Source organism: Aptenodytes forsteri, unplaced genomic scaffold, assembly GCF_000699145.1.
Source record: "Aptenodytes forsteri isolate BGI_AS27 unplaced genomic scaffold, ASM69914v1 Scaffold71, whole genome shotgun sequence".
Lineage (NCBI taxonomy): Eukaryota > Metazoa > Chordata > Aves > Sphenisciformes > Spheniscidae > Aptenodytes > Aptenodytes forsteri.
The window spans coordinates 484,020-500,490 of NW_008795923.1; the positions used below are offsets into that span (position 1 = coordinate 484,020).

At 37.5% G+C, this 16,471-nt stretch overlaps 1 protein-coding gene across 1 annotated transcript in view; it reads right to left on the reverse strand.

Moving 5' to 3' along the window:
- The window catches only part of TMTC2 (transmembrane and tetratricopeptide repeat containing 2), a 188,273-nt gene that overhangs the window by 62,765 nt on the left and 109,037 nt on the right, over positions 1–16,471 (reverse strand). Inside the window, 4 exon segments of the mRNA XM_019473561.1 lie at positions 467–588; positions 11,512–11,590; positions 13,767–13,951; positions 14,818–14,903. Of these exon segments, the coding sequence (XP_019329106.1) occupies positions 467–588; positions 11,512–11,590; positions 13,767–13,951; positions 14,818–14,903 (472 nt within the window).

Here is a 16,471-nt window from a genome sequence, read left to right on the forward strand (position 1 = left end):
TGGTAACTTTGATTTTGTCTTGGTAACTTTGGTTTGTGCCTTGGTAACTTTGACTTTATCTTGGTAACTTTGATTTTGTCTTGGTAACTTTGATTTGTGTCTTGGTGACTTTGAATCACTGTTCAAATGATTGTGCCACACAGGAATAGAGTGAACCTTGCCATCGAAATTTGTTATGTCACACTTTTACAACATCATATTAAAACCACTTTTGCTAATATCTTTGACAGTGGTTCTTTAAGCAATCTAAATCACCCATTCGTGACACAGAGGTGGCGATATTTCAGGAATGGATGCAACGTTTCACAAAAAAATGACACTGTCAAAATCCTTAATTAGAACGCATGACTGAAATAGAGTGACAAATAGGGCAATAAGCAATTTCCAGGACAAAGTCTTCCTGTCCCTTTACCTCACCTACTCGAAGGGCCTGGGACCAGCTCCCAGGAGCTGCTGATTAACTCACCGTCAGAGCCAGCAGTTTTCCATAGGTGAGATGGGCTGGGATGTGGTCGCTCTTGGATCGCAGTGACTCCACATACCAGCGCTCTGCTTCTGGCAGCCGGCTCATTCTCATATAGGCTTCTCCTAAAGGGTGAAACAAATATTAGTGAGATTGCCTAAAATTTATCATCTAATTTATAATTTGCTGTTTATTAAATGGGCAGAGATCTTGAAAAGGGTGTAGTGCATGAACACCTGCAACAAAAAAGCAAAACAGCCTTAAAACACTTGAGTGAGGAGATTGAGTTATGGCCTTATTAGTGCTGAAAGAGCATGGTTGAGATGAAAGTCTTGTTGGAACAGAATTTCAAGAGAGCACTCCAGCTGCTATGTTTCAGTCAAAAGTCTCAAAATAACAGAAATTTTATCACATCTACTATAGAGAAGTTACTTCTTTTCCATCAGTCTACATTGCACATCATGGAGTGGTAGGGAGAATACAGAATGTCCTTGCATTTAATCGTAATACATCAAGAACCTAGATGTAAATGTGCCCCTGCCTGAGCCAATGACAGATTGAAAATGCCTACAGGAGAGTCAGGATTTCACCATCTCACCAGCTGATTCATTCCAAAGAAACGGCTAAGTATATTCCCAAAATTATGAAGTCACAGTTTATCCAGTGCCACCACTGGAGGATCAAGAGAGGACTACGTCTGACCCAAGTAGAGAACGGCTAAGGCTGTCTCCAGGTGAGTCACTGCCCCCAGTTCTGCATCACACGAACATGAATAGCTGTAAGTGCATCAGAGAGAGAGAGAAGGACCAGTGTTTTCTGTTCAAGCTTGAGGCCAACTATCACACCCCCAAAACTCAGAGAAAAAGGTACCACCTACATGCTCAAAGAAAGAAAATAGAAGAAACTCTTATCATGGGAGTGATATTCACCTTGTGTATTTACAGGGGCTATGGAGGATTTTCTTGATGAAAGAAAACTGGACTAGGTCCAGTTAGATTTTTTTTTTTTTTTTTTTTTTTTGCTATCTTTGTTACGAGAGGAAGGGATCCCAGGCAAAATGTGGCATGTAAGTTTGAGTTTCAGGAGTTAGGGTGCAGTGCATGCAAAATGACCAAACCACAGCCCACAGACAAAATGAGCATGATGTAGAGTCAGAAGTCACACTGAGACAAGGCTAAGGGGACCCAATAAGATTTTTATGAGCAAATAGAGTTTTTCCAAAAAGGGGTGCAAGCTTGTAAATCTAGCAGACCAGGACTTCTAATTCCAGAATCTACAGAGCATTTTGTACTCATGCACTGGTCTTGGATATCTGATTACATACACAGAAGTATCTGATGTTTCAGTCCCAGAAGTACTCAAGTCATTCTATTGCTGGTTAGGGCCAAACTAAAAGAACAATTCCCCAAAAAACCAAGCCAAATTTTTAAAAAAAAAAAAAAGTGTCCAAAGAAACCTCAAAAGAACACAAACCCCCCCAAAACCCAGGATCAAATTCAGGGATATCAGTGTCAAATGCATTTTTTTCACTATGCCAGCACTCACAAATAAGTGACATAATATTATACCTTGTTCTGCACAAAACAAAGTCACGAAGTTAAGTGTTGAAAGGATGGAGGAAGACAGAAGTCAAGTTATATGCTCCCCTCAACTCCTCTCCCTAGCTGTATGCTTTATGGCAGAATGTTTAATTATTTGATTGCATACTATTTTTCCCACAGGCCCCTGCTTTATTTAGCACACAGGAAATGAGGAATCCATATTGCCTTTTTCTTTTAAGTGGAAAATTCCAGCCCAACCTGTTACAGCTTGGCAAAGTTTCAAGCAATTAACAACAAGATCCTTTAAAGAGAAATGTAAGCAGCCGTAAGAGATGGAGTTGTTATCTGCTGGTAGTATATGCTGAATGCACTGCCAAATTTCAAAAAGATCCAAGGTTCTCATCTATTTTCCATAACGGATTTTGATATAAGAAGAGATTAACATCTTTGGAGTACTGGCAAATTCAATTTTTAATAGGTTTTAAGAGCTCAACTACTTTACAAGCTAACCTCCTAAAACTTTGGGGGTATTTCTGAGTGACGCATCTAGAAATGAAGCTACAATATGTCAATCTAAATGTCAAACTGTAGAAAAAGGGATTTTATTCCCCTGAAGACTTTACAGGGAATTCTCTGTAGCTGAACATTTTTCTTCTGAAGAGTCTGTTTTCTGCCCATATCGTCAAGAATTGCTATATTATAAGCAATTAGAACATGTCATTACTACGGAAGGAAGTACTGTTGGGGGTCTGTTATTAATTTTCTCTTCCAAATGATTTACAATGACACTACTATCTAAAAAGAAGTTAAAGTAAGTAGAAAATTGACAGAGGCTCTGCCACCACCATACTCAAAGACCAGAATAAAATCAAGCAACTGTTAATTGAAGCATTAATTCAATCAAATGATTTTATGTGTTAGACTGATGCAATTTTAATAAAAGCTATTCCAGCTTCAGACCGTTTTCCAACAAAATTACAAAGAAAACATGTATGGATTGACTTCTGTCATTCAGGATGCATTTGTGTGTCTGAGATTAAAATAAGAAAAACAATATTTGTCATTTACAATCGTATATTTTTATAAACTTGCAACATGAATGATTTAGTCATTAGGAAAATAACAGTGTCCATTGGCAGAAAATATACAAATGAATGGTACCTGCGAGCAGGTTTCTATATTTACTTTAACAACTACTTAATGCATAAAATCTTTCAAAACTCATGAACTCATGTTAAAAATCTGAAAGGTCACACACACACACAATTTATTAATGAAACTTGTCCAATCTATAAAGTTCAAGAGAGTTGCATTCTACTTTTCTATTAAAGGAAGCAACAACAAAGAAAGAAATTCATAGCAGTGGAAACCTTAAGACATAAATTGACAGTTATTTCAGTTTCTTAATCCATATCAACATGCAGTCATGTGCGACATTGCCTGCACAATGACTGGTGGCAAGAAATTCAACAGCTAACTGGAGTAAAAGGAGACAAATCAGTCATTCAAAAAATTTTCAATTTTTACAGTTCAGTTAATATTTTCTGTTATTTATGCACCCATTTCTTAGCCTGTTCCAAAAGGAGGAACATAGAATATTTAATTGTAAGTCTCATTTAATAACGTAGTACAAGAAAACACATTAATATGCAACTGAAACTATTTAAAAGAGTGTATACGTAGTTCATTAACACCTCTATTAATACTTTATGACAAAGGAATGAGTAATGGGCTACCTTCAACTAGACTTATACCGCTCTAACTAAAATCCTGGTACTCAGGTGGATTTTCTTTGCCATAGAGATAGATCAGTTGCAAGACTACCATTCCTCAAAGCAGTATTTCCCCATATTTCCCCAGAATCCTTGGGATTGAAAAATAATCTTCCAAAATAAACAAAAAGCCAAAAAAACCCAACAAACTAAAACAAAACCACCCCTACTAAAGTGATGCCAGGACAAATTAATTAAGAGTAATTAAAAAACAGTAACAATCATATTGAACATTATTTTCATATTAAATAATAATACTCATAAAGGACCAGCTAGCTAGCAGCTATTTTCCGTGAAAGGCTAACTTTATACTCGATAATGAAATAGAATGTGATCTTAATACAAATTCTTCAAAAAGAAAAAAAGGACAGAAGTTAAGATTTTCTAACACATATCACACATTGTTAAAAAGCAAAATTAGGTACCATTTACATGAATGTATCTTACATGGTTCTAGACTAACCTCTTATCTGCTCATTTCATATTTGTTCTGTTTCAGATGCACACTGTCATGCCAACCAAAGGCCGTCTCCTTGCAGGGAGCATGTTAGACTTATCGATGAGCAAGTACAATGGAACTATTGATGTGAGAGCACTGTGATTGTTAAAAAGCAAAATTAGGTACCATTTACATGAATGTATCTTACATGGTTCTAGACTAACCTCTTATCTGCTCATTTCATATTTGTTCTGTTTCAGATGCACACTGTCATGCCAACCAAAGGCCGTCTCCTTGCAGGGAGCATGTTAGACTTATCGATGAGCAAGTACAATGGAACTATTGATGTGAGAGCACTGTGACTCTATAGGTGCCATGTACCCATACTTTCAGATTAAGAACATATGTCCCTCCTGTGGTCCTCCTCTTAGGACCCCGAAAGATATTGCTGAAAAGACAACTGAAAAATTATCTCCGTAAAGGAGACAATGCAGGGTAAAGCTGCCTTGCATCATCCTTGTATATGTTAATTATCTGCCACACAAATTGCTAGATAGTAAAAATGTAATATAGAAAATATAGAATTTGGCATTGACAAGAGCAGACATCAAAAAAGAAAGGAAGATGGAGATGCATCTTGAAAAGGAAAATCTCTAAGAAATACATTCCGTCAGGATTTAAACTTCATTTTTCTTCATTTTTCCATCATTCCTTTGAATTGGGAACATAAACAGGTTGCCTTAGAAAATGATGGAGAGGTCTGCACCCCTGTGTACCACAATACCACAAGGAATTTGTGTCTTTCATAATGCAACCATGCAGCTTCCTTGTGCAAATCAAGGCTGCAGATGAACTTACCATAAATGCACCTCCCTAGATATATAACTTCCTTCTTTTTTCCCTTACGTACCAGTCCACACAATAACATAATAAATCTAGAAGCATAGTCTGATGCTATACTATATTGATGTTTAAGATATACTGCAAAAGATTAACAGTCTTGGTGATAAATATGCAGTGCATGCACATCTTCTCTGAAACAGCTGAAGCATGTGAACTTAATGAGCATCAAGTTCTGTACAGACTAAGCGTATTCTGTTTGTTTTTTTTCCTTTTACAGAATAATCTCCTTGAAGATTTCAAGGAATGTATTGTATTTTAAGAGGGCTTTTGATGGATGGGAGTCAATCCACATTTACTTTGGTTGAGCAGACTCTTATAGGCCTCAATTAGCCAAAGCAAAGCCTTTGATCTGATTTAATTAGACCACTAAGCTACTTTTGAAGGAAAATACCTAAAGTGGAAAACAAATATACATGAAGGGCAAAATAAAATCAGTTGCAGCATGAAACAGCATGGACTTTGCACAGCTGTTTCCTGTTGTACAAAGACTTCCAGTGAAAGAAGTATATTGACACAAATAGAAGCATTGAGCTCACCTGAGATAGATAATTTCATTTTCATTTTCCAACAGATGTGCAACCAGTAGTAAATCATAAAGGTACAAACTAAGAATTCATAACTGAACAAATGATTGTACTCTTTTCTTGCCTTTTACTTTATTTACACACATTTTAAAGATTTTTTTTTTGTCAGTAAAACATACATATTATGCCAGTGTATTTCTTCAGAACACTCTTAATAGAAGCACTTTCCATTAGAATCATGCCTAACGGGGATCCCTGTAGTCCAATTTCAGTATTGGACCATATTTTTGGTCTACAAATGTTACGATTATACTTATTTTCATACAAAACCCCATATGTTTAAAATACAAATGCATTTCAGGCTTAGACTCTTGGCTTTTTCAGAATATTACCTAAGAAAACTCAAGTGTTTCACATGAAATTATAGATCCATAGTCCAAAGAGATAAAACTAAGAAAACCTGAGAACCTGGGAAAAAAAAACCTGGTCTCAAACATTGCATCCACTACCCCCTCAGCAATCCACTGCTGTAACCTTCATACCCAGCTTGAATCCCTCAAACAAAACAAAGTGAAAAAACAGGAGACATTGCAATCAGCCTGGAGATTTATACTCAGCTTTGGACAGCAGATATAAACTACCATAGTCTGCAAAATCTCAGAGGAGGAAGAGTTAAAGTAGCAGGATGGGAGTGGGGAGGGGGAGAGAAGGAAGCACAGCCTTTTACTCCCATCACTACTGGAGTGGACTCCATTCTTATTTCCCTAGAACATATAATAAAATATACATATGAAAGAAAAAATCAACCAAGCTAGTTTTAAAAGAAAAAGTTTGTAATGTACTTCTAGTAAGAAAGTACCAGTAAAGCTTCTTGGGATGCATAGGAAGCACACTGATGACTGGAGCTCAGACAAGTGCAGGTACCACGCTCTGCATAAGTTATGATGTGGGATATGTATTTCACAGCTTAATCATCTTTGGCTCTTAAAAAGTAAGTCTTGCACAGCATGAACTGTAAAACTATACCAGCAAAAGTGTTTCTTGGAGTTCTAAACAATATTTAAAAGTAATTCAATAAAAAAACATTTAATGGGAGCAAGGGGCAAATGGGATAGGAGCCTTAACAATATTAACAGGTTTGTACAAACAGCCACATCCACCCAAAAGCATAATCAAATAAAGTGATAGTTATGTTATAATCATCAACAGAGAAAGTCTCTCTGCACGCTAAGCCTTTGTACTTATGATGCAAACCTCTGCACCAGATGTAAAATCTGGCTCCCTTTTCCTGTTCTGTACCTGGCTGCCACTTGCATATGATTTGTTTTCTGTCTATGTGCAATGTAGCAGATTAGCAAGGAGAAATCTAAATTCTAATCTGTGCCTCATTAACTGTATTCACTCCTGCAATGTTAGCTTCTTTTGTAACTTGCATTTCTCATAAAAAATGTTCGTAAGACCTTGCATTAAATGCATTTGAAAATAGACGTTCAGATGTTAGTTGGCAAGGGCAGATGAAGTGTGATCAAGACATTTGTCTTTATGACAGTATCCTGCCAATCTAATGCCACCCCAACATCTTTCTTGTTACTGTTCAGTATTAAAATAAAGCCTCCATGGTCCACCTCACACCAATTAACTGGCAGGAGTATGAATTACTGTAGCAGGTGGGCCAGTGTGGTTTTAAAAGCAATGTAATACAATCAACTGTACAATAACAGATTTCAAGGAACGCAAAAGACATCTAGAGCAGAGGCTGATCCTTAAGCAATCCTAATATTGGCATTAAAGTGTTCAAGATCCCACAGGGACCATTTTATCTTTTGACCCCAGGTTTTAATTGAAACTTTAAACAAAATATATTACCTATTTAATGCAGCTGAGCTGGACTCTAGCCTTTGTAGTGCATTTTGCCATGCCAAGCAAATTAATCTGTGTAACCTTAGCATGTACTTTTTAATTTACATCAAAGAAATATGACTTAGAGAAAATAAATACCAAGCCAACCCTATACAGCTTGTTGAATAATTATTTTGATTCTAGTTTTAGAGTTTTGATTTTTAGCTGTTTTGGGTTCTTTTAAGAAAAAAAAGAAAAGGTTTTAATTCTTGGTACAAAGCCAGAGAAACACATGGTTTCTTTAGCTGAGTTGTTGCACACCTGGCAAAATAAATCACAGCAACAGGAGACCAAAATCTACCCTGCAACTTTTCATATGCTCAAACTTAGAACATCTGATGCTGGTCTTCTGGTCCTGCCTTTTGTACCATGAATAAAATGCAAAGTCAAATGCATGGCTTGCTTCTTGAGTTCCAATACTTCTTTTTCCTTTAAGAGGCAAGTTACTTAGAGTTTTAAAGGATGAGAGTCAGCTGGGCAGGCTGGCACACTAGAGGAATGAGTCACTGGGCCTGTCAGAGCAAAAGGCCAATAGAAGCAAGGGCAGGAAAAGGAGTGTAAAACAAACAGGGAAAGCAGGTGGTGTAAAGGCTTAACACTGCTGGAGTGTTAATGCTACTGCACTCCGAGCGCTGGAGTTCAAACCCTAATTCAGTTTAAACAGTTCGTCTCCTGTTTATTCTCTTTCGAGTATGTCATGTACATCATACAGGGGAAAAAAGCCTCCAGAAAATCTTCAACAAAATAATTAAATAATTATTAAAAATTAGAGGAAGCACTGTTTTCTTACACCACATTCCAACATCTAACACTGAACCAAGCAGAGCGATGCCAGAGACTCGGAATACACCAATCACAATGACAACTGCAGCAGATAATCCTCAAACTGTATTCTTGGATTTCATGATAAGCCGTGAAGACTTTTTCCACATGTAGGGAGACAGGGAAGGACCCTTCCTTCCCGAGCAGATGGAGAACACTCCCCAGTTTCTCCCCCTTCCTCCCCAGCAATGAGCACATGGTGAGTGGGTACAGCTCAGAGTCGGGCTCATGCAGTTCCAAGAAGATGAGACAGGACCGGCCTATTTCAGTTCCTCTAGTCTCCCTTTTAAAGGCAAGAAGTGGGCAGACAAGTTTATGTAATGCTGTTTATCAAAGAAAGTGTTATAGCGAACATGTTTATAACTTTGTCTTGAACATCAAAACAGAAATAAACAATCTGGTCGGCCTTCTGGTGCCCAATGACACGGTATAAGCTGCAGAGCGGATGCACTCCTGGTAATGGATGCGGTTGCCTTGTTCTCCTGTCACACCCGATGCAAAGAGAGGACTGAATAGGCGTTTAGGATTTATCTCACCCAACTTGAGCTAGCAAGTCTAAGCTAGTCAACTCAGCTCCTTTTACAGACATTTAGATGTCTAAATCAGATGGGCTTAATACTCCCTTAATACTTAATACTCCCCAGAGGTATCTTTTTCTTCCCACACTATAAAGTGAGCATAGCTACGGAGCTCTGTCTTGTCATATAACCTTCACACTATTACAGGTAGGAAAGACTAACCTAATTCAATGTGTCTAACTGCCATCATGTACGCTCATGGATAGATGCATCCAGGATAGCTTTAAGCAAACCAGTCCTGCTGTTAACAATGCTGCACGACGTTCAATTCGAGTCACTACCCTACTCTGTATGTAGCCTCTTGGATTGCCTCTGCAGCGTAGCCAACAAGCCAAACCTCAGCAACTAGTGTGAAACAAATTCTGGTTTCCCTGCAACAGCTGCCATCACAACAGCAACCAAAATACAAATATATGCTGTGTTCAGGGTAAGCTGTACTTTACGGAGCTCCATAATACCCTGTTGCTCTTTGCAATAGGCTGAAAGGGGCTAAGGTAAGCTCAGCTGACCCTAACTTGTTACGCCGCTAGGACATCCGTGAAGTGCCGGTGGCTGCCTAAAGGAAACAGAAGCCAGAGCATGGTCTAAGCAGTGGAGGGAGGAAGTGTAGCAGCAGCCAAGCCCGGGCAAAGGACTGAGCTGGTCTTTGTGTTCACTATTGCTTTGTCAGTTAATAAATGCAAATCCCAGGAACAGAGTGAACTTGGACGTCATGGACTGTGCTTATAAAGGAAGCCGAGAAAGGCCTCCTGAACCTAAAAAAGTAACCAATGGGCAAAAAAGTAAAAAACTAAAGAATCTTATAGGTCATAGTGGTTCTAAAGGGAGCGTCTATTCACGGGAAAAGACAAAGGGTGGCACAGGCCTGTTTTGTAATGGAACAACCATCATGCTATAAACAGCACTGGTTTACTTTTTCCAATTGCTGTACTTCTGAGGAGCACTTTCATCAGAATTATGAAACATATATCTGCACTAAAGAGGGCAGTCAAACTTTGGAGGGGTTGCTGGAGCACTGCAGTACTTCAGCAGTCACTATAGGACACCTATAGTAAGCAGAGGCTTAATTCATGGAGTGGTGACTGTTGATAAAACCCCACCAAATTTATCAGCAAATGCTGATAGATAAAACTGATAAAACAATAGTTCAGCTGAGACTCTCTATAAACAAAAGTACATGCAATAATGAACTTGTGCGTTTTAGAGATTTTATCCATTTGCATTAATCTCATGAAGCTCAGCATTCAGGGAGAAGTAACTCTCCATTGAACTGTATGAACTGTTAAGGAAGTGTTTATACTATTATTGACATTAGATACTTTGTCACTGTGACAAGAGAAGTACTTAATTTAGCATTTACAGAGATTTGCAAACACGTAGCATAAGTTACAACTACAGTTTTAGAATTTTTTTTTCCTATGCCCAAGTACTTGTAAGGAGCTAATAAAAGATGTCTTTCCTAAATAAGTAGAGAATAGTGAGTGGTGCCTCCTTGCAACAACTGTGTCAAACCAATTGGTATCAACCAATACGTTCCCTTGTATTTTAGGCACTGGAAAGGGGAAAAAAAGCCACAAACCCCCACATGCTTCCTGTTGATCCTAATTGTTTCTACATATATTTTTAATTGCCGTACTTTGAACTACTTTAAAGTAAAGGTATCTTACATCCTTTTCTGTCCCAGATAGGAGCTCACAGAGTCTACTGGGCCAGACACTGAGGTTGCTTAGCAGAAACACATGCCCTTTCAGAGAGAATTCCACTAAAAAGCATCTCTGGAACAATGAAGACCCTGCCCTCTTGTTTACAGATCTGAATACTACAAATAATAACTCATATTATCTTCTTTTATCTGTTTTATATATACATTTATCCTGTATAAAGATGTGATGAAGAATACGAGGAGCTGAAGTTAAAGTTTAAAAAAAAGCCACCTCAGCTAAATTAATGTTTCTTGCAGTACTCAAGGGACTCTGCTAAAATTTTGAAGGACAGATAGACTGGTCCTGGAAGAATTCTCTTGTTGTAGATGTCTAACTAACAGTACATCAGCTGGGAAATAAGTTTTTGCCACAACCTGCAAAAAAATCCAACTACCTCTGTGGGCCTGTTTGGAAATTTAACATCCAACATCCACGCTAGATTTTATGTTATAATCAATCTCACTCCATTTTCTATGAAGTAAATACAATTTCTTCTTAGTCTCAAAGATGACTAAATGGGAGATTAAAAAAACCTGTATGAATTGCACATGAGGTCTCCAAGATACTGGATGAGAGATTCTGGAGGCAGAGAAAACCACTAATCCATGCATTCTAAATGTACAAGTGCTCCATGGACACTCTTAAAGATATCCAGTATCCAACAGTCTCATCATTTATTCAGCCTTATCCAGCATTGCAGTTGCTGGCATTTAAGCTCTGAACCTGGTTTGGCTCGCATCTACTGAAGGCAATTATTTTTGGTTTTATTAGCTAACTCATTTGAGCACCAGTTGCCTGGCTAAGCTCTTTTGTTTCACCCTGCCTGACCCCTCATGTATCTTTCTGAAGCACTAACAATGCACTTACCCATCATGTTGTATAAGCTCTGTGGTGCAAACTGTCTTGGCATTTTCTGTATTGCTTCTTTGTAAACCACAAGGGCATCCTGAAAAGAGACACACAAGTGGGACAAATCATTAGTAAAGCACCAATTTCAAAAGCAGTCTTTCACATATAAAGTAAAACCAAACTATCTTCCTTCCCCAAATGAAAGGTGCAGAGACAAAGAAAACACGTCAGCATCATAAATATCACAGAAAGTTCAAACTTCTCATTTACAAAGTTTTACCAAATCCAGTGAAGCTTATTGACAAGAGATCAAATTAGTTCCAATATTGCAATTTCTAATTAGTTCCAATTTCCCAGGTGGAAATAAAAGGAACATATTTTTAAACCCCTCAATGACTCATGAGTTTATAAACATATATAAAATTCTATAGGCTGGGGGGGGAAAAGGAATAATATCAAACTGCAGACAAAGGACTTCCTGATGACTAAGATACAGTAAGTGACCTAAAAAAAAGAAATTTTCTACTGCCAAGTAATAACAAAACATAATCCTCACAACTGAAGTCTGCTCCACAGAAAGAATTAGATGGACTATAGTGTCAAGAATGCCACAATTGGATTCCCTTCGCAAATGTGCTGTGCCTTGAATTACTTGATCACACATTTATGGTTCATTCAGCACTCAGGATGCTTACTAATTCTATAGTGTCAGAGAATATGGAATAATATCAAACTGCAGACAAAGGACTTCCTGATGACTAAGATACAGTAAGTGACCTAAAAAAAAGAAATTTTCTACTGCCAAGTAATAACAAAACATAATCCTCACAACTGAAGTCTGCTCCACAGAAAGAATTAGATGGACTATAGTGTCAAGAATGCCACAATTGGATTCCCTTCGCAAATGTGCTGAGAATATGGAATAATATCAAACTGCAGACAAAGGACTTCCTGATGACTAAGATACAGTAAGTGACCTAAAAAAAAGAAATTTTCTACTGCCAAGTAATAACAAAACATAATCCTCACAACTGAAGTCTGCTCCACAGAAAGAATTAGATGGACTATAGTGTCAAGAATGCCACAATTGGATTCCCTTCGCAAATGTGCTGTGCCTTGAATTACTTGATCACACATTTATGGTTCATTCAGCACTCAGGATGCTTACTGGTCAGTCTGTTAGCTCTGCATCATTTTCTACATCATCCCATCAAATAGTCACAGCTTGTGAAGGCTGAAATATGCTTGAAAAAATCTAAGTGTATGATCAAATCAAGCTTGAGTCAGACTACAATGACCACCAGGCAGAAATCTGATGGTTTATATTCTTAAAAGCCCTTGCACCTCCCAGGCATTGCACTCCGACTCTACATTATTGACCGTGCAGACAACATGCTGCTTTTCTCTTATCTTTATGGATGTATTAGGTGTCTGTGTCTTTGTTTAACCAATTAGTAACTGCCACCTGACAAAGCTGGATTCAGCAGACAGATGACAGAGAATCCATAGAGCTTGTGCATGCCTAATCTTAAACAGCTGAGGTAACTGTCGCGGTCACGAAGAGTTATATGGATCAAAACCACGCGTAACTCCTGTTCTGAAGTATGCCTGGCAATGCAAAGAGAGAATGACTTTCTTTCAAATACTGCTAAAGGTCAAAACTCAAGCGAATGTCCAGTTTTAGTACTTTCATCAGGGAAAACAGAGAGGAATCACAACAGTCACATTTGTACACGTAAATGAGATGGGATGGGATGGGTTGGGTGCAGCATACAGTTACATTAAAAATATCCAACCCACTTCAGCACTTAGGTAAGTTATCTGAAAATAGCACATAATGGCATGTTTTTAATCACTGAAGTTTTCAATTGTTCCAACTAGGTCTTATTTTTGGAGACTCAAAAGCAACCATAATTGCATTTCTTCAACTAAAGATGGACTTACTCTATTTTGAATTAAAAAGCCAGTACACTTTAGGTCAGCTGGTCTGTAATCAGGCTGTATCCTTTGCATATCAGCTATGGGGACAAAGCCAAAATGAATGAATTAAGACATATCAGATGTGACCATTGCTAATGTTGACTCTGACGTCAGAACATCACACTGCTAATTAACATCGCCACACTTGTGGCTGTAGAGAATGTTAACCTTGATTTGGTGAAATTCAATCAATTTGTGCCTGTGATGTATTTTGAAAGTCTGGATGGAAGCAATAGGTATTATTTATGTATGAAGGTTTTATCATGATATTGTAGACAAATCTGGACTCCTACCTCATAGTGTCCTTGTTCATGAAAAAGTTTTCCTAAGTTGTAAAGACAGCTAGTAACAGAGCTTTTATGAGCATGAGGATCTTTCAAATTTTCATCAGGGATCTCTGAACACTTCAGGAAAGTCCTCCTGGCTTCCTCTGTCTTCCCTTGGTTCATCAGGATGATACCAGTATTTAAATAGGCAGCTGTGAAGAGGGGAAAAACATTATCTTTTAATGGGGTTCCATTATGCTTTATCGAATCTTTGTTTTACTTCAAAGTAATATCTGAAAGAGATCCCATGGTTATCTAATTTAGCTTTTGTATAATATAGATTGATCACGGGTGTAAAGAGGAACATGTAAGAGGTAAAAGTTCAGAGACAAGGAAAGGAGAAAGTGGCTATAAAGACTGAGGAAGGAGGGAAGGGAACGCTGGTTAGGCAGGGTGCTCCATTTCACTCCTCTTATTAGGACTATATCAAGCATATAGCGTCATTGTTTGAAATGTTACAAAAATATATACATATGTTTATGCATATATGTGTATGTGTATACATACATATATAGAAGATTTAATACTTAAGCTACAAAAAAGTCAGCAATCTTAAAAAGCACCCACTTAATTTTGGAACCGATCACTGGCAACTTCCTATGGATTATTTCCCATTTCCCCCAGGCAAGAAAGGAAAAATAAAAGAACTTCAAAAATATTTGTATTATTCACTCACACCATGTACCATAAAAATCAGGGACTGGCTGTAAGAAACAGAAAACAGGAGCCTGAAAATTTGGGCAGTAGCACCTATGGTTCACCACCCCAGCTCAGAAGCATTTTAGGTTCTAGCAGTGCTGCCCAGTGTTAACTCATTACCTGCTTCCTCCCTGCACCACATTAAATGTAGTTGTTGACTAATAAACAGTTGCTTTTAACTGAAAAGTGTACAATTCCACCTTTTGCTTTCTGAATGAAAAACTTTTGAAAAAAAAGAAAGTGTTATTAAAGAGTAGGAAGATTTCCTTAAAAAAGCAATAGTCAGTATTATGCAAGCTTGTATAGTTGAAATACTTACAAGCTAGTGTGGGTCTGCTACCAATTGCCAGTTTATAGTAATGCAATGCCTCTGAAAACCTGCTGTTTTCCTGAAGTAGTAATCCTCTGCATAAGGACAAAAAAAAAAAAAGAAAAAAAAAGAAAAGAGAGAGGGAGGTTACTGCAAAGAGTAACTTCAAAATAAATATCGAAAACAAAACTAAGGTAACAAAGAAAAATATGCTGATTGGTATTTCAGAGATATAACAACTCTGCATGTTACTAACAATTCAGTGGGAAAATTATTTTGTGTGAAAACAGGATTAATTCATAGACATCAGGTGCGAACATGGCTTTAACAAAGCAGATGTTAAATGCAATAGTTTTGGCTTTCTTGGAAATCAGGAGATTTACTTATCAGTTGAGAAAATGGTAGACTGTGAGACTTTTTAAAGCAGATGGAGTATGGTGGAGCTATTTGTAACTAAGTCATTCATGTTTAGCCTGTCGTCTTTTCTTGACTTGAAATAAGCAGATCTTTTTCAAATGCACAATAAAGTTAACTACCTAACACTTCACATGTATGACCTTAAGCAGTCCCCTTGTTGAGCGATTTCCCCAGATTATTCACTGTACGGCTAAGCACCGACAACAGTTCAATTTTTTCCTGCCTTCTTTCTGCTCCAAACAAATTTAATAACTGAAGAGGTATCAAAAATGATACCGAATACTTCCAGTTTTGTTAGTTTCATAATCCATGGGCTTTAATTAAAGCTTTTAAGACAAGCTTCCTTGTGAATTACAATTTACACCAGCCACCCACATATTTCTAGAGAAATAAGTAGTCTGGACATCATTGACATGAATTCACAATTGTATGCTTAAATGAAGGCTCAAAGCATTACAGATTTGAGTTTTAGAAGACTAAAAAAAGCATATGCAAATATATTAAAATCACAAGGATTTAAAAATCCTTAAAAATTAGTCATTTCAGAGTGCAGACTCAGACCTTATTATCCAGGGCTAGATGTCCCTCTCAATACACCTCAAAGTATCCAGGAAAAATAAATGTAGCTATTTCCTTTAGGTGGGAGGGTTATCATATCTATTTGTAGTTTCCCTAACCCACAGCAATTTTCTCCCTCTATGCGTTTATCTGCTGACAGCTTTTTGAACTGAAAAGAGCTTGGACTCTTTCCATCTCCAGTGTCTAATCAGAGGGTTTTTTTTTTTCCCCTCCAAAATCTCAGGAAAACTTTTTGAATTAAACCAGTAGACTTCAGGGGAAGAAAAGAGCAGGGCAGTTAGCTAAGGAAGTAACCGCCATCTATGTTGTTTGCTTCCTATCATTGGGTTAGGATTTAACAGAAGGGAGGAATATATCCCCTTTTTTCCTAGGCTATCTATCAGTACCATGTGGCCTCGCTTTTGAAACTGTTTCTCAACTAACTTTGGATCAGGTAGTAAATCACTTTTAATATTAACAGAACTTACATCTAGTTGGTACTTGCAGTAATATCAGCAATGAGGGAATAACATTCAGGATACTTTTTGGCATGGCACCAACGTTTTTAACTACTGTCAAGTGTCTTGCAGGTGGCAAAAGGTATGATCATCAGGATAGTAATAACATTTTCTAAATTTTCTAGAACCTGAATTTTGTTTACTTTAAAAATTTTTATAGCTTGCAATTA